Raw genomic sequence first — 26,384 nt, 5'->3', positions numbered from 1 at the left:
CCAACCCTAATTGCAGTAGAGGTTCTCAATGCAAGGGGCTTAAGAAATCACAGAGAGTTTAGAAATCTAGTCTTGAGACTTAGATAGTTGCTTCCTACATTGTGAATGGAGAAGCAAGTCAGTTTTTCAAGCAGCAGAAGAGAGATTCAAAGCGTTGGAACAAATCTCTTGAAATCCTGGGGGGGAGGAGACAGAGAGATGCTAGAAAAATGTATGCTCCTTCTTCCAGTTTTCAGGAGATTGGGGTTAACCCAAACTGGAATGGGAAACAAGAAGGATTTTAGTTAGGAAAATGACACCATAAAATGTGTGCTTTCCTCGTATCTTCTAGTCGTGGTGTCAGTAACTGACCGGGGGGCCAAGACATAAGTTCCCATGGCAGGTGCGAGCATGGCTGTGTGCACCTTCCGTCACACCTTGTCTCCCCTCTCCTCCCCTCGCCCCATCCCATTGCCTCCATCAGAGCCCATGAGTTCCCATAGCAGGTGCGAGCATGGCTGTGTGCACCTTCTGTCACACCTCATCTCACCACTCCCCCCTCGCCCCATCCCATTGCCTCCACCAGAACCCTCTGCCTTCTGTGCTAGTCCTGCAGGACCCACAGCTGGCACACACCATTCCCAGTTCTGAACACCTTTTAGCCGCCATGTCCCTGCGTGACTTCTATTTTAGTATTTGTTTGTTTGCTTGTTTTTTCCCCCAGAGACATTAACCTGCAGGGCAGGATTTGTGTCTTGACTCATCTCGTGCTTTCGTGCATAATAACTACTCAATAAATGTTAATTAAATGGAGTATAATAGGGATCTTTAGAAATGTACTATAGGATCTTTGTAAGGACCAATTAGTACTTCTATTTTCTTAGTTTCCTTATACTCCTTTAATACTCTATTATGTGTGTGAAAAACACTCAATAAAAATTAATCCTTATTTAAAATATTATTTTTCAAGGTTATGCAATTAGCAGGAAATAATAATAATTTATGACTATATTCATCTCTTCACTGTGCTACGATTCTTTTCGTTAGTGATTTTCCAGGTTAAATAAATGTAGTAGTTAAGATAAAAAGATGATAAAGAGTCATGGGACTCTGTCTCCCTGTCTCTGTTTGTCTCTCTTTCTCTCCTTCCTCTTTTTGATAAGTTACTTAACAAAAAAGCTTTTCTTTAAAACAGGTCTTTTGAGGCGCCTGGGTGGCTCAGTCGGTTGAGTCTCCGACTTCGGCTCAGGTCACGATCTCACGGTCTGTGAGTTCGAGCCCCGAGTCGGGCTCTGGGCTGATGGCTCAGAGCCTGGAGCCTGCTTCTGATTCTGTGTCTCCCTCTCTCTCTGTCCCTCCCCCGTTCATGCTCTGTCTCTCTCTGTCTCCAGGATAAATAAACATTAAAAAAAAAAAATTAAAAAAAAAATAAATTAAATAAATAAATAAATAAATAAATAAAACACGTCTTTTGATCATCATGTAATTTGTGTTGTTGTAGGTACTGACACATGACCTCCATCAGGCTTGTCGTCCTCTGGTTTGGGAGCACTGCCGATATGACCGTCTTTCTGCTTGACTTGTTACAGGCCAAAGATGTTGACCTCGGAGCAAATGTGTCTTATCGGATCAGAAGCCCAGAAGTCAAGCACTTTTTTGCACTACATCCGTTTACAGGAGAACTGTCCCTCTTAAGGAGTTTGGACTATGAGTCATTTCCAGACCAGGAAGCAAGCATCACTTTTCTCGTGGAGGCCTTCGATATTTATGGAACGATGCCACCGGGCATTGCTACTGTCACAGTGATAGTGAAGGTAGGGAACACAGGTGACTCCTGGTTGCCTGCTCCATTCTCTCTACGGAGTCTGTAGCACACCTGAGTGTCTGGGGCAACGGTTCCTAACAGCACGGTAGTACCAGACCCAGAGCAGAGGTCATCCCTGTGAAAGACCTGAGGAAAAGCCGCGTTGTTTACAGTGTAGAAGATACATTTGCATGAAACTCTAAATAAGAATTTTAACACTGGCTGCCTGAATGTCCCCTTAGTTCTGGATTCTCAATCTAGTTACAGTCTCTCCAGACTACAATTCAGTCCAAAGTTGACAACACCAGGAATAATCACTTTGTCCAAATCCTCCAATTTAAAAGTTCTAAGAAGAAAAAGGGTACTGAAAAAGTAGGAGTTCGAAGGCCCAAGAACTAATTAGTTTAGTTCATAAGCCAAGATTCTGGAACAAAATCAGGCTGGGGATCAGCTGGAACTGGGGTCAGGATGTGGCTCAGCCATGGTCAGGGTCTGAGACACTGAGGACTTTGTTAGCTGTTCCAGATTTCTCATCCCATCCATCGTAGCAATCTGTGCCAGGTGCCTGCTTGAGAGAGCCTGGTATCTTGTCTTTGGGGATTCTAGTGATTTCTAAGGCAACACCTCTAGAAAAAGACAGGAGGAGGGATTTGTCAGTTCTCAATTGTTAGTGTATGTGAAGGTCACCTGAGCCGTGGGCTCCACTGTCAGATTCCTCTGCTCCTTCCCAAAGGAGCACTTTTCCCAGGGGAAAGCATCACAGATGCTTTTCTGCAGATGGATGTTCGCTTCCAGTGAGAGAAACTTAGGTTCTGAGGATGATTCCAGTTCTATCCATAGAGGGCTGTACGTATACAAGGTTACAGAGAACACAAGTCATAAGTACGTAAGGTCATAGGCAACTTTTCTATATGTTCATTTTTGTTTTTTTGTTTTGGGGTTTTTTTGTTTGGTTTTTACTATGCACATTTTTGTAGGGTACTGCCATGTGTAAATGGTAGAGTAAGAAATATTCCCTTTTCTTGAATTTTTGTTTGATTGTTTAACCAATAACGAATCTATACTACTGGTTTTCTTAGGCAATAAATTACTGATATGAAAACATAGAAGATTGTTAAAGAGTGTGCCAAAATATAATTAGCATGACCTTATTTACCATGTAGGTAATTGCTGTAATGTTCTTGGCTGTAAGAATCTTACATTTAGAGATCTTAAATTTAGAGATCTGTTTACAAAAGCACTTTAGGACCATGGCAGTGTTTTGGTTACAAAGATGTGTCAATAAGCCCAGAAACGAAGACCAACATGAGCCTGACCTAAGTGAACTAACCATGTGGCAGAAAGACTGAACCAGGTGAAAAGTTGGGGCCATGTTACCCCACTTGCCTGCCTCTGCGGTTTGGTGGAATTGACCAGTAAAAACATTTAAAATAGCAAAATGGCCACTTATTGGCTGTTTTGAATCAAAAAGGAAGAAAAGACTTGCTGCTCATGACCATCTCCCCTGATGGGATGGCCTGCTCTCAAGATGGGTGTGGTTCATAATGGAGAGTTCTTTTTTTTTTTTTTTTTTTTTAATGTTTATTTATTTTTGAGAGACATAGTACAAGCAGGGAAGGGGCAGATGCAGAATCTGAAGCAGACTCCAGGCTCTGAGCTGTCAGCACAGAGCCTGATGCAGGGCTCGCACTCATGAACCGTGAGATCATGGCCTGAGCCTAAGTCGGGCTGAGCCCCACAGGTGCCCCAATAATGGAGAGTTCTAAACCATCACAGACTCTGACCTGCCTGTTTTGCATTCAGCTTGGATTGATTTGCTTGGATTTTTTTTTTTTTTTTGATAGAAGTCATTGGAATCAAATGGGGTCCAAACATACCATCTAATCAAGCAAGATGTGTTCTAAGTAAGTCTCATTCTCTGTCTGGGACTGGCATCTCTAAACACGCATCTCAAGCTGCCTGACCACTCCTTTGTTTTAACACTTGGGTGTCATTTCTGGCTTCCACATCGGCTTTCACATCGGAAAGGTTTTGCTCATCGATGGACTCGCTCCTTCAGAAATAGGAGAGCGTCGACCTAATTTTTGTTGTCTCAATTGCCTTATCTTAGAGAGGTCAAACATTTTCATGGTCAGGTCTTCCTCACCTATACAAAATTATTTCTGATTTATCATACTTTAAATTTTTTTTTTAACGTTTATTTATTTATTTTTGAGACAGAGAGAGACAGAGCATGGATGGGGGAGGGTCAGAGAGAGGGAGACACAGAATCTGAAACAGGCTCCGGGCTCTGAGCTGTCAGCACAGGGGCCCGATGCGGGGCTCGAACTCACGGACCGCGAGATCGTGACCTGAGCCGAAGCCGGCACTCAACCGACTGAGCCACCCAGGCGCCCTGATTTATCATACTTTAAAAACAAAACTTAACCAACCAGTATTCAATTGTAGACATTTTCAATGCCACTTTCTTCTTTCAAGGTGATGCAAGCATAATAACATTTGCAGAACGTTTCCCCAAATGCAGGCTGACACTCGCCTGTCTTTCTTCTGGTCACTCAGGTCTCAGATGATCACAAAAAGCTTTAAAACTCTATTGAGTAATATTGCGGCCCATAAGAAAATATCATGCTTGTCTGTTTTGAAGGGAAGAATGGAGTACAATTCTCACTTCTCCACAAATGTAGGTCTTTACGAAGCATACAGATTTTTTGTGATTGTTTTTTTACTTGCAGTGTGACAAGCTCTTTTGCCGGTGACATAATTGCGTAGTATTTGCTAAGAGATATTGCTACCCAAAACAGTCACCACAGGGAAAGCATCATGAAGATCTCTCTTTGAAACTGAGAAGAAACATAATTTTCTTTTGTAAAGAAGAAGAAGGGGGAAAAAAGATCCAACGCTTAATATCTACTCCATCAAACTTACTTAAAATTGGAGTGAGGATGGGAAAACTGAAGCGATGCTTGGAAGGAAAGTTATGTCCGTAGTAGAAAAAAAAGTAGAATTTTATCACAGATACCTGCAGAGTGCTTTCTGAGCGATCCAGAACAAAACCAATGGTGATCATACAATTAATATGTATTTTTGTTGCAAAGTTTTTGTAGGACACTGATACATACAACCTTCTTCATTGTATCTTGATTGAATATAACTGAAAAATGGACTACATAGTAGTTAAATTAGATGAGGTGAGTAAAACTCTGAAAAATAAAACTAAAATTCTATACAGTTTAAAGTGAAAAACCCAGAGAAAAATATACCCTTACAAATGGAGTTGTGCTATCATACAGAAAGTACACACAAAGAAAAGGTCTGTCTTCTATAATGATCCAAAAGATGAAGACCAGTCAGAAAAGTGGGCGTAGGTGATTTGGCTCTGTGATGCTGGGCATCCCTGAAAGGCCTATGGAGGCTCGTCTAGGATGAACGATGACATAAGTCCTCTGCTGATTATAACTCAGCTAGCATGACTGCAGGGGGAGGGCAGGGGGAGGCGGTCCTTCTGTGGGGGCAGGAGACTTGGCTCTCCAGTGTGTTTGCCTGTGTTGCAGATGCAGGTGTGGGAGGAGGGCAGGGGAACTGGAAGGGCCAGATGTGAAGTAACATCCACAAGGACCAAGGCTTCTGGGGGAATGCAGTGAGCCCTGGAAGATGGGGCTAACATTTTCATCTTTCAGAGGTGTTTCTTCTCCAGGAGGAAGATAGATGTCCCTGTCCCCATAGAATCATAGGGAAGGGATTGCTTTTCCAGATGGAAACTCAATGCCTGTTACAAAGGGGCACTTGTCACACCACAGACCCCTGACGGCTGGTGATGTGCCGCTAATGCTCCATGGTCACGGCACTGGTAGAGTCCTAGTTTTCATCCTCTCAGACGAGTCGCGCTTTAACAGACCGGGAGATGGTCCAGAACTCAAACAAATGAGAACCTTGGCACAGTTCAGGATTTATAGCATCCTCCTTCCCCTTCTCTGGAGGGAGACAGTTGAATAAAGGATGATTTCAATGAACCAGCTAGGGGGAGTATGGCCATGCTAATCCAGCGATCATTATTTTTTTTTTTTTACCACTGCTGACCTTTCCCTTAGGGTTGGTTGAACTGGAGAAAATACTTGTTTTGGACTATGGCCTTCGGATATTTTCCTTTATTCCACTCTGCATTATCATATTCTTATTAGTGTGTTCTTTCTAAGATACTCACTGCCAAGTTTAAAGAATGTGGCTATATCAGGAAGAGCATGCCATGGGGCTGAGCCAGATGGTTTTTTAAAGTATCTGTTATTCTAGAGTTTTACGACTCGGATGTAACGTACTTCCTCTGAATAAGCAAACCAGAGGAAACAAATAAAAAGGTGCTTGTCCAGACTTAACAATAGTTTCTCACAAGTAGAAGTGATTCCTATTTCTGTGGGTCCCTGTCATGGCTCCCCAGATACTACCCAGTGATTTGTGGGAGTCCCAGGGAGGTGCCTTCCTTGTGTACACAATTATGTTCTCTTACTCCTCAGTGATTCTTTCATTCTCCTTTTTACCGGAAGTCTCCAAATCTGAACTGCCTCTCTGTGGGGCAGTAGATGCTGATAAGCCTGTTGATAGCAGTTACCGCTATGATCTCCCCCTGTGTCTGGCCACCCTCGCGGTGGCTACTGTCTCCATCCTGATGAGTTGGCTACCACAGACTTGTGGGCACTCTCAATGCATCAGAATTCTCAACAGATTCTCTGAAACCTCTCATTCACCAAAGTCATAGAGTGTTCCAAACAGAGTGTGCGCCTTTAATATTTCGCTGTCTTTGGGATCTCTCAGGATGTATTTCCTAGAGCATGAGCTGCTCGAGATGGTAATGGGTCTCATATACAAAGAATTTCATAGGCAAATGGATTTGGGAAATACTGCTGTGCACAGAAGTAAACAGAGGTCTCCACGGTAGACCTTCATGTGGGTCTTCATAATGTGAACATCAAGAAAATAAAAAGTAATTTCCCACATTTTCCATAGCTGATTATGAAATTTTTTGTTTGCTTGTTTGTTTATAAAGCTTCTGATAGGATTAATTTTCCAAAAAACGAAATCTGGGGACAAATTTATTGGGTGTTAATGAAAATAACTCTAGGGTTAAATATTGAGGAAGTTGTTTTTTTAAGTGTACAAATTCAACTCATACAAGTCTCGCTCTCTTTTTTTTTTTTTTACCAACAAACAAAAACAAACTTTATAAATAATTATAAAAATTATATTCAGGGAAATAGATTAGCATTTTGCAATGTTTAGAAGCTTAGCAGGCTGCCAAGATAACAGTAGAGTTATTGTATTATAAGAAATTTTAAACTGTAAAATACTTTTGAAGAGATCTTTAAAAAGTTGTATGTAGATTTTTTTGTAATGAAAATCCTACCCAAATCGTCTTACATATATATAATCTTTTGACAACTTGACCCACTCCCTTTCTCCTCTCCTCTAAATCTCAGAATGACTCTTCCAGAGTCTGGAAAGCCAGCACGAAGTCATGGGTCTGTCCTTCAGCTAGATCACCATGAGCAACCTGACCTCTCTAAGCCTGGGTTTCTTTATATATAGAACAGAAATGCCAATAGCTAACATATTTTAGACAAATGAGATGAGTAATTTAACAGACCTGGCATGATGCCTGACTCACAGTAATTGTTGTGCATACACGTAATTGTTGTGCACATCAGAGACAGAGAAAGCCTGGACGGGGCGTTACAGTCAGAGGGGATCTGCTCAAAGATTTGAGCTCAGGATATACACATACATATTCTTCCAATTGCCCTGAGCCTGCTGGCTTGGAAAACAACTCAAAACATCATCAGCTCCCTGCTCCCTACATTACCATTCCCAAACTGGGAGGCCAGATGGAAATGGGGTTACAGTTTGAAGCTGTGGGTTCATCAGCCTTGCCCAGGGCTGTGCTCCCCTCCTGGAGCCATCCATCTAGAAGGAAGGTTCCACCTGCCGGGGCGTGAGGGAGGGAGCATTTGCTAAAGTAGCAGGCGCATCCTGGGTTCAGTTCAACGCCTCACTGCCTACTTTCGTCACATCCTTGTACTTCCTTTCTCATAACAATCATGACACTCAGCAGTATCCTTTCATCTTTCCTGTCTGCTCCTACCTGGCAGCTCAGTGCCAGCAGGTCCTGCTCCTGTCTTGGTGGCAGTATGGTCCCCAACAAGGAAAGTAATGCCTAACACCCAGGGGGGCTCCGTCAGTATTTGTGACACTGAGCACCACTGCATCTGCATCAGGGTATGCAGCCCCCCAAGAATCCCGAATAGCCACATACTCAGAAATAAAACCAGAACGAAAACCAACTTAGGCCTCTAGGACAGAAACTGCCAGGACAAGTTTTGGCCCAAAAATAGAGGAAAAAATGATGTATATTTACGATTTGTGTTTAGGAGAAGCCCCTGCAAAACAGGACAGAACAACACAAGATAGTTTGGCTGGAAATGGGTTCTCTGCGCAGAACCACAAGAGAAGGGAGGGAAGTCACGGAAGGCAGCTAAGCCCAGAAACAGCAAACACAAGGTGTCTGGCCGTGGACAACAGACCCAGAAGGGGCAGAGGACAAGTTAACCGTGTCTTGTGCCAAGAAAGACAGGCGTCAGCTTCCTGAGCTCCACGACTTTTAGGAGGGGCAGGCAGCAAACGGTTGTAGGTGCACAGTGCTGAGCCAGGCAGGGCTGTGGCAGCAGGGAGGGGAGCCCTTCCAGTGGCTGGCCTGGCCCATCCCTGTCCCTTGTGGGGCCTGCGGGAGGAGCTGAGGCTGACATCTGGCATCTGCTATCTTTTCATCCTTTTCAAAAAGATGGTCGAGGGCACCTGGGTGGCTCAATCCGTTGAGCATCCAACTTTGGCTCAGGTCATGATCTCACGGTTCATGAGTTCAAGCGCCACCTCGGACTCTGTGCTGACAGTACAGAGCATGCTTGGGATTCTCTCTCTCTCTCTCTCTCTCTCTCTCTCTCTCTCTCTCTCTCTCCCTCTCTCTCTGCCCCTCCCCTGCTCATGTTCTCTCTCTTTATCAAAAAAAAAAAAAAAAAACGAAAACAAAAAAATAACTTTGAGAAAAATAAAATTTAAAAAAAATAAAAAGATGATTGGAATATATACATTTAGTACTCTTCTATCTGGAAAAATCTCTTACGGAGAACAGTTCTTACCCATGATTCCAGAAAATCAAGACTTTTTTTGTCATCTCTTTCTTTACTTTTTCGTAGCAAACCCGTCATTAATTTGCACTCTCCCAACAAGTTCCTGTTTTCCTGGGATGCTCATTTAAAAAGATTCCTTAATCTATGCTGTGGTCCGCCAAAGTGTAAAGGGTTTCTGTGATTATTTTAGGCTTTCATTTAGAAAATAAATAAATGGAACTCATATTTTCTTCTTTCTAGCTCGCTTCAGGTGCAGTTTTATTTGTTTGGTATATGGAAACAAATTATAAACTGACTAGTGCATTTTTTTTTCCTAAGAAGGTCATAGAGTTGTTCTCGATGAGAACCGTGTCAACATTCAGAATACTCTTTAAAAACATGAGCAGTAATTTCCTCCAGACCCACAAGAACTGTAACCCCAGAGCGCACACTATTCCGGGTCTTAAAACTGTTAACAAGAAGGGGCGCCTGGGTGGCGCAGTCGGTTAAGCGTCCGACTTCAGCCAGGTCACGATCTCACGGTCCGTGAGTTCGAGCCCCGCGTCAGGCTCTGGGCTGATGGCTCAGAGCCTGGAGCCTGTTTCCGATTCTGTGTCTCCCTCTCTCTCTGTCCCTCCCCGTTCATGCTCTGTCTCTCTCTGTCCCAAAAATAAATAAACGTTGAAAAAAAAAAAAAATTTAAAAAAGAAGACAGAAGGAAGGTCTGCTTCTTTTTTTGCCAATACTACCCTCTAGTGGAAAATGGGCAAGAGAAAAGAGGTTGTCTTTGAAGAGTGGAATTTGTCCTTAATTTGCTGCATAACAGAGTATTTGCACAGAAGCAGATTTATGTACATTCTGCGTCAGACATCCCTGGAGCATAAATATAATGAACTATTGATTAGGCTTGTTGGCATTGCACTTCAATAAATTTTCTCATCTGAAATAATGCATTGTGCAAGAACGTCTTAGCTACAATAGAAGATTGTAACCCCAAAATGTGTACAGTGTGCTATAAAAAGAAATGCTGCTATAGTAGCCGTATTGATTTCTTGCTCACCCTGTCAAAGGCCAGCAAACTGAACTAGGAGAGGAGCCCGTCTGTTAAAGGCCTTCGGTTTATTTACCGCCTTAGGTTTGTGCCTCATCAGTTTGAGGCCAGATTATAAAAAAATATCCACTCGCCTTCAGAGCTGAATCTAGTGAATACTTTTTCAGAAAAAAAGGAAGGGGGGGGGGTGGTCACCGTACTCAGTGTTGTTAGCAGCTATATGACATAACTGGAAAATCATATCCCTCTTTTTTCCCCCTGAAGAATCAAATTATCTGAAAGCATCTTGTACCATTAAGGTTTGAAATGTCCTTTGAGATGAAAAAAAAAGAAGACAATTTATAGGAACATATTGAATTCATGTCACTCAGTAAATGTGACTCCCAGTGGGTTTGGGAACTCATGGAAAAAAATACTGGTGTTGGGCTCCTTCTGACCTCCAGGAGTTACAACTAAGGGTTGCAGAAGGATTCATTTCCACCCCGTTAGTTCAAGATGCACTTGTTAAATTAATTGGAGCTCTTGAAGAGAGCAGGGGAAAGTGTGCATGCAAATGTTTTACATATTTACCCCCCCTGCCTAGAAACTCAAGATCAATACCCACACCACCCTCATTACCAAGACTGAGTGCTCTCAGACTTATGTTCTTGTTCAGATTCTAAAGGTCATAATTTATAAAGGAAGCCTTTTGTTGTTGTTGTCCATGGACAGTTGTGGATACTATCTGTGAAGCAGAGGAAATGATATTTTTACTTTTGCTTACTGTTGAAAATCTCTTATCCCTTATTAAAGTCTGCACGTTTTTCATATTTGCAACTCAGAAGTCAACTCTACTGTGAACAGAAAAACAAGGCTCCATTTGATTGTAAAAGATAATTATCCCGACCTCTTTGCAAACAGAGGTGTTTATAATCAGTTAATTAGTGAGTTTCCAATTTAAATTGTGCAGGGAAATTGTTGTATCACAGCAGATACGAGAGACTATGTATGACAATTTTCTTCCTTCGTTTTTAACAGCAAGTGAGAAGAAGATGACTTGGGGAGTAAGATAATTAACAAGTTGAGCTTTAGGTTCAACTGTGTCTCACCCAAAGCACCCAGAACAACGCAGGGTGTAATTATTCTAAAATAAGTAAATTTAAGAAATACAAATCATCCATCTTAGTAGGCATTATTTTTGAAGAAAAAATGATATGCAGTCCTCCATAAAAGATAACATGGTGAGGAAGCAAAAGGGTCAGCTCTCAAGGGACCACACTTAGTAATTTCGCTGTGCGAAATAAGTAGATTAATTTAGGCAAAGTCACTACCTAGCCACAGAATCAGTCTTTACCTGTCCAATGGCAGTTCGGTAACGTGAAGTCAGGGCCGTTAGTCTTGTGCATCACCACAGTATCCCCAGTGCCTAGCCTTGAGTCGTAAAAGTGGAGGAACTTGATAAATTTTGTTTAATGAGTGACCCTGCATGAATAAGAATGTACTCATATCACCGAATTGTAGACAGAAAAAGGACAGCTAGAAATTAATTTGAAAAAACCTTCAGGAAATTACCATTGCTTTCTGTCTATAGGGACATCTAATTCTATGTGCCGTTCTTATAGGGTACTACAGGGAAAACATTCCTTAATCCTCTTACTTCAGTAAAAATGGAAGACCACATCCAAGGCAATCTCACAGTTTGTATTTCAGAGATGTGCTCATCGTATCATTTTGCTAAGTATATAAGGAATTTTCAGTTGCAATAGACACATTAAAGACTTATGTTTTTTTAAAGGAGCAACCACAAAACCAACAAAAATGTCACCTGTTCCAGAGAATGGCACTTTGTATAAAATTTGCCTGTCCTTGTTTTCGAAGTTCAAAATCACCTCATACCACTGGAAGTATCTTTGGCTGACATTTCGAGCATTATCCCCATCTCCAGAAGGCAGAATTTCAGACTGCTTGCCCGAGTCGAATGGCCGTCAGCTGGTACCCCCGCCCATTAATATTGTACAGGAGCTCTGCCAGGTTCCTTTGGGGCACCGTTGTGCAGGAACAGTAATGGAATTGAGAAGGTGGAAGGTTGACAGTGGCTAATGGATCGCGTGATAGGAAGAGACGGGGCCAGTCTAGTAACTGTGTCCCTAACCTGGTTTCAGGGGAGGCTTTAAACCCTTCATTGTGTTTTACAGGATATGAATGATTATCCTCCAGTATTTAGTAAACGAATCTACAAAGGGATGGTGGCTCCGGATGCTGTCAAGGGCACACCTATCACCACGGTTTATGCTGAAGACGCAGACCCTCCTGTAAGTAGAAGACGTTGATCAATACTCTGAGCTGTAGTGAAGAAAACCTTGCACGCTCACAAATGACGCAGGTTCTGGGACAGCATAAAAGTTGAGCTCCACCCTGTTCTCAGGCATTTTGCGTGCTCTCGCCTGTTGCACCCACAGGTACACACCATATTGCAAATGATTACTGTGGAACACAGACAGTTGCGCGTATGTTTTTTTGTTTTTCTGGAGTTCAAAATTTATGATTCACCAGTTTAGCACTAGTAATAAATATATGTGGAAAGAATTCTCTGGGTTTGGAATCAGCATCATTAGGGTTCTGTATTTACAACAGTGGAAGCTAAGTTCAGTTGGGTGCGATCCCAATGTATTTTCCATGTTATTCATATATGACTGTGCTGGTAACAAACTCTAGATCAACAGGTGACACGATACTTATATTGAATGTGTTAATTTGAGTAAAATTGAAATATTAATATTTCTTTTAGAACATATCTAATACCTTCTTTTTTATCTAGAATTTTACCTCTTTTGAGATATCCCAAATTGCCTTCCGAAATAGAGGGTTTTCAATGAAAACCTTATTATAGCAGAAGTGAGGTACATGTTCCTTGATGTTATCATTTGACTGTCTTAAAAGTAGCATATAGAAATAATAGTACCTACATAAAAATGCTTTCTATAAACAGTTTGAGTGCTCTATAAAAATTAATTACTTATTCTCATAATAGCCAAATGATGAAGACTTTAAATCTTTTACTTCGAGTGAGCTACCACTATTAGTCAGTGGCTGATATATTCTAGAAAAATAATAGAAATATCTAATAAGCCATTATAGAAAAGTAAGAAAATAGAAGAAGACCGGAATTATATAAGTGATTTAGAAGTTCTGCTTTATATTGCTTATATAAATACCATTTGTATAATGGTATTTATTTAAGAAAAGGTGAATGGCAATCATAACATTTTTCAGCTTCAACTGTGACAGGCCATATAAAGTCTTTTGCGACTATAAGGTCTTGAAAGATAATAATGTTAACATGAAAGCAATGACCTTTCACTCAGAAGCTCCTTTTCTTGAGTGTGTTAAAATGTCTTTGAAACTGATTTACTGCATTTTGGGAAATATGGTAGGGGAAATTTCATAGATGTGAGCACACCAGTACAGATGCTGAGTGTGACATCGGTTCTTTTTCTGCTTTTCACGTAAACTTTCAGAGGCAGAAAATACTTGGAAATTAGGAATACACGTTCAATTCTATTCAAGACTTGTGTTTAGAACATCAAGCCTAGACTGATTATTGTGCTAACCAGTTTTTGCTCTCCTGACCTGACAGTCGTACAGGAAGAACATGACTGCATATAGAAAATATAACATGCTGTACTAAATGAGTATAAAAAGCACAGCATCTTAAAATGCTCATATTTCTAATTCATATTAGCACACAATTTAAGGCAGTGTTATGATTAATGGTATTAAGATGAAGACTAATGTAGTTGTACTCATCACCTCAGTGGGACAGACCTCACCATCTTAGCATGGACGACAAAATCCTCATTTCACCATGGGGACCTGTCACCGTGGTCCCTGGTTTGACATTCAGGTCACCCCACTGATGTCACAGAAGTTGTCTTGGTCTGTTATCTGTTCTGTAAATAAATGCCATCACTTATCTAAGCTATCCAGAGAGAAGGCCCTGTTTTTTGCACCCGGAAGCTCTTTCATGGAAACAGCAGGCTCAGGTCCCATACTTCTTCTAAGAATGTCTTAGATTTGCATCCCCAGTAGTACCTCTTAACATTTTATACCTAATGCTGGCTTGTCAGTAGGTGAGAGGCAGATGCCAGTCATTCAGTTGAGATACTGAGCATATTTATTTCAGTTAGTGAATATGTATTTTATTAGACTCAGGCTTTTTTATTAAGGTCTTTATTTTAATTTCAGTATAGTTAACATCTGGAGTTATGTTAGTTTCAGGTGTAAAATATAGTGATTCTACACTTCCATACATTATTCAGGGCTCATCACAACAAGTACCCTCCTTAACCCCCATCCCCTATTACCCCCATCCCCCCAATGTCCTCTCTGGTGACCATCAGTGTGTTCTCTAGAGTTAAAAATCTGTTTTGGGTTTCTCTCTCTCTTTCTCTCTCTCCTGTATTTTTCCTTTGTTCATTTGTTTTGTTTCTTAAGTTTCACATATGAGTAAAATCATATGGTACTTGTCTTCTTCTGACTTATTTTGCTTAGCTGAATACTCTCTAGCTCCAACCATGTCATGGCAAATGGCAAGATGTCATTCTTTTTTTTTAATTTTTTTTAACGTTTATTTATTTTTGAGACAGAGAGAGACAGAGCATGAACGGGGGAGGGGCAGAGAGAGGGAGACACAGAATCTGAAACAGGCTCCAGGCTCTGAGCTGTCAGCACAGAGCCCGATGTGGGGCTCGAACTCACGGACCCTGAGATCATGACCTGAGCCGAAGTCGGCCGCTTAACCTACTGAGCCACCCACGCGCCCCGATGTCATTCTTTTTTATGGCTGAGTAATATTCCATTGTGTACACACACACACACACACACACACACACACACACACACACTACATCTTCTTTACCCATTCATCTATTGATAGACACTTGTGATCTTTCCATAATTGGGCTATTAAAAAATAATGCTGCAATAAACATAGAGTTACATGTATCCCTTTGAATTAATGTTTTTGTATTTGGGAGGTCAATACCCAATAGTGTGATTACTGGATGATATGGTAGTTCTATTTTTAACCTTTTAGGAATCTCCATACTGTTTTCCTCAGTGGCTGCACCAGTTTGCAGTCCCACCAACAGTGCACAACGGTTCCTTTTTCTCCACATCCTTGTCAGCACCTGTTGTTTCTTGTGTTGTTGATTTTAGCCATTCTGACAGGTTATCAGACTCCGTGCTGATCCTTGACCCACCAACCATCTTTGGCCTACCCAGCATTCATCACTGAGTTTCCCCATCATTGCTGCAAGGCAGATCCCTTAAACTAGCATGGTCACCATTGGGTTGCACCAGCACCAACCAGAAATAAAGGCTTAATTCCGTGAAAAATCTCAGAAGATAAATATTATATTGCGCAATTTTCAAAAATAGTATAATTGGTTTTTCTTTTTATTATTTTACGTTGGTGCCATAAGTACAGAATAAATATTTTTTGGATGAGCTTGTTAAGCAATTTCCACTTGGTTGCTATCATAAACATTTACTGATTAGAAGATACCATTCAGGGCTCCATGTATAAGTATCTATGGAGACACGTGTGGATATATAATGGTCTCCTTTCCAAACTAGGAGCTGAAGTCTTTGAGGACGGGAATCAAACCTTAATTCCAGTTTGCATTCCTGTGTCCAACTCAATGCTTGAAACTTAGTGGTCTGTTAGGAAACGTTTGTTAAATAATTGAATAAATGAAAAAATTCACAGTTATTTCTGTGTTCTTCAGAACCGACAATGTGTGACAGGTATTCAGGAAATGAGTTATTTGTGATCTTGGGGACCCGTGTGCATAGCCGCAAGCCCCAGTCTGGCCGTCTGAGGGCTGTGAGGTTAAGGCGGGTGCCGTGTGCAATGCCAGGCACCACTTCTATACTGGGCGTTGCTACAACTCAGAGGTAATCATTTTCACCTCGAGAGGCTGGCCACCTCTTCTTCAAGGCACCATATGTCTTCTGAATGAAGTAAGAACCACCGTTTTCACCTAGAAAATAGCAACAACAAAATCCTTTGAGGTTTCAGATGGAGAAACTGGGTAAGGTCTTAGAGCCAGAGAGAGCATTGCTGCTGAATATCATATAAGAATTATAAAATGCATATTGTGCAGAAGTAGAGTGCTCTAGAGGGAAGGTTGCTTTTTGTTTTTTGTTTTTTCCCACTGAATTAAAGCTGTTAGGGCTTTATTTTCTGCCATGTTTTTGTGACAGCTTTGGCATTATGTAGTTCACCAGAGATATGAGTAGGGAATGACTGATCATTTTGGATATTAAAAATTGCTAACCTTTTCTTTGTGCTCACCAGAGACTTCTCACTCCAGACTTTGACAAAACAAAACTGCAAGTGTAATTTCCATTTGCATATTTTATTCTTTCCAAAGCTGCAAGCCAGACCCTGGGACACAGGGGTTCTCTTTGCAGGCAGGGCGAGTGCCTGACGGAGTAATGTCCCTTGCGAGCATGTGGACGCAGAAAAGTTGGCATAAATAAATGAAGTTTACATTATTACTATTTCCAAGAAAGCGTGAGGAGCCCACAGAGGATTTTTTTTCCTCATTGTGATAGTACTCTTTCCACTTCATGCATTTCAGGAATTTATTAGATTCCTTTTTAAAGTAAAGTAGTGATTGGGAACGTGTTCAATATTAGCAACTGTGACCAACTTTCTTATTTGCTTATACTGGTGTGAGAATTACTCAGATGTCGAAGACTTCTTTTTCCGAATTTGGATATTCACTTGGGAAATAAATATGCTCCATAAGAGAAATCTTGGAAGTTCTCAATAGTAATTGGCTTTAAAAATCAGTTGAGTGTTCTCACTATGTTTTTTTGGTCAGAAATAATTTTGGTGCGCCTGGGTGGCTCAGTCAGTTAAGCATCCGACTTCAGCTCAGGTCATGAACTTACGGTTTGTGAGTTCGAGCCTCATGTCGACCTCTGTGCTGACATTGCAGAGCCTGCTTGGGATTCTCTCTCTCCCTCTCTCTCACTGCCCCCTCTCTCTCAAAATACATAAATAAGCTTAAAAAAAAGAAAGAATTTTTTAAAGGGCCAATAATTGCAAGTGTAGGGTACTTTTTCCCTCTGCTGAGATTTTGAGAGCTTTCCTGGCCATTCAGAGTTCAGACACCCTGCCTGGGGAACTATTTTTAAAGTGTTTTCACAGGTGGCTTTAACATCCTTCCCAATCATTCAAGTGCCATTGGTCTCTAGAGAGTAAAAAAAGATGGCCGGGTTTTCTTTTCTGCGATGCATACTTTGTGTTTTATTGAATTGACAAGATGTCACCAAATAATGCCAAGTAATGGTGGTTATCTTCTCAAAATGTTTACCCCTTGGGTCTCACAGTAGAACCAAAGTAACACTTACCTCTATCCATGATTGCCCTGTGGGCAAAAGTTAAAACCATTCAAGGCTAGGAGTTAGAGATTATATTTTTGCCTCCGTATAACACGGTGTTCTGTATTATTTTCCATTGATGTCTCTACAGATCTGATTTTCCTCAGTCACCACATCCTGGCTTGTGTTGTTATGTTATACTGACTTAGATTATTGCCAGCATTTTAAATTAGCAAAGACTCTGTCAAAGCTCAGTGCCTACCAACCACATTGGCTGACCCTCGAGCATGTGTGGGAGTGCACACAGCTCACTGGTTTTTTCCCTTCACATCAAAGCTGTCAGGGAATAGTTATCAAAAGCTGTTTTTGCAAAGCATGTCAGCTTGTGAAAATTGAGATGATGTAGCCTCAACCTGTGTCTCTCTGGTCTCGAATACTTAATTAGAAAGAAAACACACAGAGAGACAGTTGGGACTTGATCTCTAAAATGACAATGAGCTATAATTAGATTTGAGAGTGTAAATGAGTACAAAAGGGAAGGTTTTATGAGAAAGTTTATACATGATTAATGTCTGGAAAAGGCTTATCTAATGTTTTAAGAATCTGTGTCATTTTCTTTCTGTGGCTTATTGATTCCTTTCAAGAACAATTACGTTGTTAGCATTACTTGAGAACGATATTAGATTTAACTGTTTCAGATGTAAATATTGCTCTTCTAATTAAAACCTGCCATCTTTCTAGGACTAAAGGGGCATTTTTCTTTTGTTGCAAATGGCAGCATCTGTGAAGCTTAGGGGGTGTTTTGGCCTTTAAATATGTGTCACCCAGTGATACAGCATTGTTTACACCATTTTTCTTTTATGAGAATAAACCTCATGGGGTCAGGATCCCAGCATGCATCAGCAAGAGGTTTCCAAGGGAATTGACTGAAATATAGCAAGGCTTCTACGGCGTTCCTATAGGCCTCCGTCGTGGCTTAAATCATGTGTTTTATTGTAAAGTTCTGGCCAGCAGAAATGGGAAGAGATCCTCTGGAAGAGTATCTTGGCTTCACATGATCTGGGTTTGTGATGTTGACACCCTCAAAGCTAAGCCACACACTGGCATGGAGTCTCTACAGGTATCTCTTTGAGTTCCTGATTTCAATTCTTCTGGGTGTACACTTATAAATAGGATCGCAGGGTCGTAAGGTAGTTCTCTTTTTAATTTTTTGAGGGACCACCATACTGTTTTCCGTAGTGGCTGCACTGGTTTACAATCCTACCAATAACGTACGAGGGTTCACATTAGCTCTCTGGTGACATTTGTTCTCTATTGGATTGTTTTGATAGTAGCGATCCTAACATGTGTGAGGTGACGTCTCATTGTGGTTTTGATTGGCATTTCCATAACGATGAGTGATGTTGAGCATCTTGTCGTGTGTCTGTGAATGTCTTCTTTGGAGACATCTGTATGTCTTCTTTGGAGAAATCTTTATTCAAGTTCTTTGCCCATTTTTTTTAACCAGATTATTTATTTGGTTGTCATTGTTGTTCTAGAGACCTGCCGTACAACATTGAACTTATAGTCATCACTACTGTATTGTACACTTAAAAATATTTTTAAAAAGTAGATCTCATATTAAGTGTTCTTACCACAATATAAGTAAATAAGTAAGGAAAGAAAGAAAGAAAGAAAGAAAGAAAGAAAGAAAGAAAGAAAGAAAGTAAGTAAGTACTGGGACGCCTGGGTGGCTCAGTCCTTTAAGCATCCAAATCTTGATTTTGGCTCAGGTCATGATTTCACAGTTCATGAAATCAAGCCCCACATTGGGCTCTGCTCTGACCATGAAGCTTCCTTGGGATCCTTTCTCTCTCCCTCTCTCTCCGTCCCTCCTCCACTTGCTCTCTCCCAAAATAAATAAATAGCATTAAAAAAAAACAGTACTCATGTGGTACCTGAGTGGCTCAGTTCATTAACTGTCTGACTCTTGCATTCAGTTCAGGTCATGATCTCACTATTTGTGAGACTGTTTGTGTGACTCGGAGCCCCGAGTCAGGGTTCTGTGCTGACAGTGTGGAGCCTGCTGGGGGCGGGGGGGTGGGGGGGAGGGAGGTGTCCTCTGTCTGCCCCTCCCCCACTCATGTGCACACTCTCTCTCTGTCAAAATAAATAAACAAATTTTTAAAAAGAATAACAAAATAGTACTTACTCTGTTCGATTGGTATGAGGATTATATGATAGCATTTGTGGGGAACAGTTGGTGCCTACAGTGAATATTCAGCAAATATTATCTGCCATTGTTGTTGTCTTTCCCTGGTCTTTTTCAGCCTTTGCATCTCTGATACTTGCCTTCTGTATTTACTGTTTATATTCTGCTACCTTCTCTCTTTTCTTTTCACCTGCACTCCGGGAAAGCCTGTAAAGGTCACAGGTCGGGTCAACCGAGCATGGGGGTGGGGGGATGCGTAAGGTATGGGGCAGCGGAGAAGGAGCGGGCCTCTGTGACAACTTCTTCCCAGCCTGATCTCTTCTGGGGGTCTTTCTGCAGTGCATGTGCCTGAGGTGAGCCCTCTGAACTCAGGGTTCTGTTTGAGCAGGCCACTGCTCCGGGCGCATGCGATGGCGTGTCTGGCTTTAAACCTGGCTCTCCCAGCATGATAATGGAGGGCCCTCACCCCCGTCCTCTCCCCTGCTCCAAGCAGACTTGCCACAGAGTCAGAGAATCCCAAAGCATTCAGGGGAACCTCAGGATCAGGAATTTCAGCCACACGGGGGACTAGCACTTCAGAGAGATTCCCATACAGCCGTGGTCATTATTAAGTGTGATGTATCTTCAGAACTTCTAGCACAGCAGGATTTTATGAGCACACAGCACCGAGAATGAAATGTGAGAACATAATACTCAGTGAAAGTAGTAAGAAAAAGAAAATAATGCCATTATATAAAGGCTTTTTTTAACAAAAAGCAAAACCGCACACAGTATGCAACAATTAGGTCTTCCCCCAAAAATGCTGCAGAGTAAACAGTACCAAATTGTTACTAATTCATTATGTCAAAGATTTATATTCTTACTCGTAGATCTCCAAGGCAGCTAGGGGTTGGCCGACCTTGCTCTCCGGCTGAAGGTTGGCCTCAAATCTGTCCCACGTGAGTCTTCTTTCAGGGATCTTTGCCGAAGCTAGCCTGCCCTGTTCACAGTGACGTTAAAACCACAAGGGAATTTGCCCAACTGACATGGCCACAGGTCAGGCCACTGGCTGTGTGTCTGTCTTGCATCCATTGACCAAAGCAAGTCCCACAGCCCAACCCAGAATCAATGGGCCTGGAAGTGGAGGAAAAAGGAGTGGATATTTACTGAACAATAGTACGATGTACCACAACTGTTCAGTTAAGGTTCTCTTTAAATTCATTAAAGTGGTTGAGGAAGATTGTAGGAGTAAGGTATGAGGATAAAAGATGTAAAGAAATGCTAAGTGGAGGCACCTGGGTGGTTTAGTCGGTTGAGCATCTGACTGTTTGGGCTCAGGTCAGGATCCCACAGGTTCTTAAGATGGAGCCCCATGTCAGGCTCTGTGCTGACCATGCAGAGCCTGCTTGGGATTCTTTCTCTCTTTTTCTCAAAATAAATAAATAAATATTAAACAAAAAAATAAATGAGAAGCAAATATGCCTATTGATCCACTGACGGCAATGTTTCATAAACTGTGGATTATATTTAACTTAAATCTCTATCCTTATGTTCCAAATGAAATAGAAATTCTTTAATATTTATTACACGTGTGTACCCATTGTTAATTAAGAGTACTGCGTTAGGTATTAAAGATTAAAACGTCATGTTTACTAGCCTAAGAATTTCAAATTCAGAGAGTTAGAAATCAAGTAAATAGAAATGATAGACCATAAATCTCTGAAAAGTAAGTCTTTATAGTGCTATGAAATTAGACAGAAGGGATCCTGATTTTGTATGGAAAGCCAAGGAAGTTTCTGGAAAAAGTGGCTGGAAGTTGAAGTCTGGAAGAGAAAGAGGCATTTCCACTGGAAGGTGACGTGACAGAATTAGGCCCTAAAGTCAGAGGGAGAAAAATAATGATCAAAAACCAAAAGAAAATACTTTTGTCAGGAGTCTGGAGCAGTAAACCCAAGTCAGACTCTGTGGATTCGGCTAGACCATGAAGACAGTGCCAAGATTTCTTGTCTCATCCTAAGAAAAGTAGGATTTTCAAACAGAGGGGACAGGATCACTAGTTATTAGCTCCCGTTCAGATTCGTCCCTACTTTTAAGTTCCTTTGTTTTTATGAGTTGGCTTCTGTGAGGAAAGCTGAATGTGTGCCGTTTTATAAATTTTAAAATGTATCTGAGTGAAAACATTTGACAAGGAATGTGTTATTTATTTGATGTCTGTAGGGGATTGAGTTATGTTTACCTTTGAAAAACATGTTTTCCTGAAGATTCAGAGGTAAATAACTACTGCTCAGTGTCTTCAGTAGTTATGTTAATGCCGCATCCGTAGAAACTGAACTGTGTGCACCACCTGACCTCTATCAGGTCATGACATCTGGCACAAGGAAGTTGGCTGTGCAAGTGTGGACTCACTATGTCGTCAACATGTTGCAGTCACTACAGGTGTGAAAGGGAGGGGAGGGGAGAAGGAGGGAAAAACCACACTTGGAGAGTTTCCCAGGGTCTTTCAAGGATACCTTAGCGTTCAGTCAGATCCACCAAAAAAACCATTATGATTGCCAAACACGACCCAAACCCCTTTACAGTAGTCCCTAATGCCAAATCACACTTGGGAGGTTTTGAGAATTATACCATTACAAAATACATCATATTAGATGCTTTCAAAGATATGGGGAAAAAGAAGTTTGGAAACCACATCAGGGGGAAGAATCTTGGTATACTTGAAAACAAATTACTTCATGTTTGTGTGTAATGGTAATAACAGGTTTAGTATTCCCTGATTTAATGCGATTCCCATTATTACGAAGAAAATTACGTGGGTCTGAATAAGTAATTTCTTGATAATTATGTATATCAGAAAAATTACTGAATCAAGATATCCCCTGGTATTAAGAACTTAATTATTTTGGCCCGTTATAGTCTCATTGAAATTCCCTATGTTTGCAACTTTGGGACATCTTTCATACAGACCTGCAGTTACCTTCTGTAGTAATTAATTATATTTTTATCATCATTAAGTGAAAACATATTGTGTTTAATGCTCACTGTAAGAATGTAAGTCATAAGTAAAAATGAACTGAGTAATAAAGAAGGTAATTGAAATCTCAGGGTTCTATTTTCTTGAGATAAATTTACATTTACTCTGCCACATTAGTTAGACCCACTCTGTCATATGTAAATGTTTTTTGATGTAAAAAAATCTAATGTCAACACCATCATGACAGGATTTTTGTTTTGGTGGGGGGGCTGTCATGTTCCCATCATCTAGGGAAAAAATGCCCGGTTCAGGTTGTCACTGTGTCACCATATTGCTCTGTATGTGCTGAATAAATGGCTATGCCATTACTAGCTCATACTAATATTTACTGAGCCTTTCACAGTCAAATTTAGTAGATAAAAGGACATCACAAAGCGGAAATGCCTTTCACATTTTGGAATCCCCACTCGATTTAAATAAGTCACATACTACCTCAAATCATATTTGGAAAGGAGCCTAGTACATGAACAAACAAATCAATTAATTCATTTGTTAATAGATGTCATTAAGTCATGTCCTTCCTGAGGGCAATTAGGGTTGGCACACAGCCGAGTCCTTCAAAGCTATTGACGAATGTCACTAGGGGTTGGCATCTGTGTTTAACCAGGAAAAATGATACTGTACTGCCCTTACTTGACTTCTTTCAACCTCATTTCCATGTAAGAATAACAAGACCATTTCGCTGGCTTGGTGTTTGGGTTTAATGAAGAATGAAAGCGCTTAGCCAATGTCAGGCACAGAGATGTTAGTTGATGTTTCGTTCTCCTCGTCCTTGCTTTCAGGCAGATGGGAAAGATGGCGAACTTCACCTCTGGTTTGGTACAGTGCTGACATAGTCATCATTTGTACACCTGAGGATGTCAGTGCCTGGACTTGTAAAGTAATTCTGCTGTCATCTGTGTCATTGGCCAATTTGAGAGGAAAATTTTCACGAAAACACGTGCTAACTGGGTCTCTCCACCCCCCCACCCCAAATAAATATGTACATACTTCAAGAAAGTGTTTTTTTTAACCGAAAATTAGCAAGGTCTTTTGTTTAAATTGATATCTTTAATTTATGTCACTTCATAATGATACATGTCTACTTTTATCCCCTTGAGTGGAAGATAAAGTATCCACAATCTTGACACACACCTTACGTTTTAGCTTGTCACTTTCGTACCCAAACAATGCACCAGATCAGACTTGACCAGTAACACAGTCGCTACGATCTATGTAGCAGGGGACGTGTTCAAGGCACATCTTGATGTGTAAATGCCTGCGCAGTGAGGTGAAATTCACTTAACAAATTATTTTTGACTTCTTAATGGAAAGGCAAAAAATCATCTGCTCAAGTGGAACTCACCCTCAAGGGACAGAGATATGTGCAAACCCATAGTCTAGTAAATATGTAACATAATTCAGACAAGGGTACATAGTCTAAAAAAACAGAGAGTAAGGATTGACAAATAGAGAGGAAGGGTTGACTCAAGGGGCTTATGAAAGGGTGTGGGTGGAGGATGGGCCATCTGAAACTTGGATGTTGGGAGGAACCACTCACACAGGAGTGATGTAGCAGAGTGAACAACAGAAGAATGTGGAGGTAGGTGCGACCTCGGTGTTGTATGAGGTCGATCTTGTCGAATTACTTTTGATGGTCATCAGGAAGGTAGGGATATGAGATGAACTCCATCTCCTCCACTCAGTTCTCCTTCTAATACCCTCAGGACTTAGCTGTGTCTACTCAGTAGACGTGTTGAATGAGTGAATCCCACGTATAATGAATTCATCCCTTTGCTATAAACATGAGCAAGGTGATAGGTATTAGGGAATAGATAATTTATAAAATTTTCAATTGCTGATATTTTATATAATTTTTAAATTTAAATTTACATCAGTTTTAATTTCAGTGGTCTGTGTGGTGTCAACTCGAAGTTTTCATCACCCATTGAATGATTAAGCTCCCACTAATATCAGGGTTCTTTTTTTGAACATTTTGTTTAGGGAAATATATCGCTCTAAAGGAGAATGTGTCACTTACTTGAAAATTCAGGGAAAAAATATCTCAAATCCTTGTGGTGAATGGAAGTGACATTAAGAGGGGTTGCTATACCAGCACCTCATTAGTCTTTCAAAATCACGGTTGTCTGAAGTCATGCATGCTCCAATAGACAGATGAGGTCAGCTGGATTTATAGAAATTGCTGTCACAGTAAGTGAGGAGGCTTCAAAAATGCTGACTGTTATGCTTCACACATGTCCTCAGTTTCCATAAAATTTTAACAAGGGACTCATTGTATTTACCCTTCAAAAGACTCCAAGAGGCATAATGATAAGAAACTCTATTTTTGCCCCCACTTCCTGCTGAAAAGAGAATCTTTGCAAACAATTTTACCACTTTCCTATTAAATTAATGTTTGTCTTGGCTAATTTATTTCATTTGTTTTGATAATGCCTGTTTGTGGTGGATCGGTTAATAGATCAAAATTCCCAAATTGCTTAGTCTTCTTTTTTTTAATGTTTTTAACATTTATTCATTTTTGAGAGACGGAGACAGATCACGAGCAGGAGAGGGGCAGAGAGAGAGAAGGAGACACAGAATCTGAAGCAGGCTCCAGGCTCCGAGCTTTCAGCACAGAGTCCGACGCGGGGCTTGAACTCACGAACTGTGAGATCGTGACCTGAGGCAAAGTCGAACGCTTAACGTACATATCATGAGATTACCCATGAAATTTCCATAAATCATGTTGGATCAAAGTTTACCTTATAGTCCCCTATTTGAAATTCTACATTGCCTGAAATGTCAAAATACATTTTACCTCATGATATTAAAATATCTGTTCTAAGGAAGAGATATTATAGTTTAGTGAGTTAACTAAAGAACAAAACTAAATGGTTTCCACTATGTGGATATCTAAAGTATTCGTCTTCTTTGGTGGTGACCTAAAACCATATATAAGTTGGTTTTTTGTTTTAATTTTGAACCCACAGTTTGAATACATTTCTAAACAACTATGATAAGTAAAGGCGTGAAGACAGAAAGACAAGAAAATAATTCCTCAGATGATACAAACGCAATTAGAACTATCCTAACAAAAGGAGGCTGGGGGTAAAATATTGGTCTTCATAAATGAAGGAGAGACTCTGCTCCATCTCACAGAGGCCAAAATGAGCTTGGCTTTTGGCAAATGTTTTGCTGAGGAAGAGCCTTTCTAACTGTCTCAGTCCTCAAATGCCACCTTGGGTCTTAACAGCATGTATGAGCTAACTTTGGCCAAAATCTTTTAAAATTTATCTGAATGCTATGGTTCAGTGGTGGTAGTGTCTAAAGATGGCTGGGGGGCCTGGGTGGCTCAGTTGGTTAAGTGTCCGACTGTGGCTCAGGTCATGATCTCATGGCTCTTGGGATTGAGCCCCGCATCAGGCTCTGTGCTGACAGCTCAGAGCCTGGAGCCTGCTTCGATTCTGTGTCTCTCTCCCTCTCTGCCCCTGACCCATTCACACTCTGTGTCTCTTTCTCTATCAAAAATAAATAAACATTGAAAATATTTTTTAAAAGAATAAATAAAGACAGGGAACTAAGTGGTAGCCCCCAAGGTTTCTTTGGTTCTAAGCAAAGACCGATCAATTTGTTTTATCAGAGTGCAGGACCAAGAAGTCATTTGCTTATCATTTATAAATTAAACTGTAGCCTAGTTTTAATGTAGTATGATGTTTAAGAAAATAATTTTTGCGAACTACTTGTAGTGTTAGTGACTTTATTATAATTTGAAAATGTTATAGAAAAAGAATCTATTGCCATAGTCATAAAATTTTAAATATTTACTTTTTTATAAAAAGATAGAT

General features: G+C 40.7%; 1 protein-coding gene across 6 annotated transcripts in view; it reads left to right on the top strand.

Moving 5' to 3' along the window:
• The window catches only part of PCDH15 (protocadherin related 15), a 1,703,323-nt gene that overhangs the window by 1,505,529 nt on the left and 171,410 nt on the right, over nt 1–26,384 (top strand). For all 6 annotated transcript variants that reach the window (XM_078434112.2, XM_078434113.2, XM_078434110.2 and 3 more), the window contains 2 exons: nt 1,569–1,793; nt 12,160–12,276. In XM_078434112.2, coding sequence (XP_078290238.2) covers nt 1,569–1,793; nt 12,160–12,276 — 342 coding nt within the window. The remainder of the gene's footprint in view (nt 1–1,568; nt 1,794–12,159; nt 12,277–26,384) is intronic.

This window comes from Panthera onca, chromosome D2 (genome assembly GCF_046562875.1).
Source record: "Panthera onca isolate mPanOnc1 chromosome D2, mPanOnc1 haplotype 2, whole genome shotgun sequence".
In the NCBI taxonomy this organism is placed as follows: Eukaryota; Metazoa; Chordata; class Mammalia; order Carnivora; family Felidae; genus Panthera; species Panthera onca.
The sequence above is the reverse complement of the archived record's forward strand: the minus strand, read 5'-3'. Positions and strand labels throughout refer to the sequence as shown.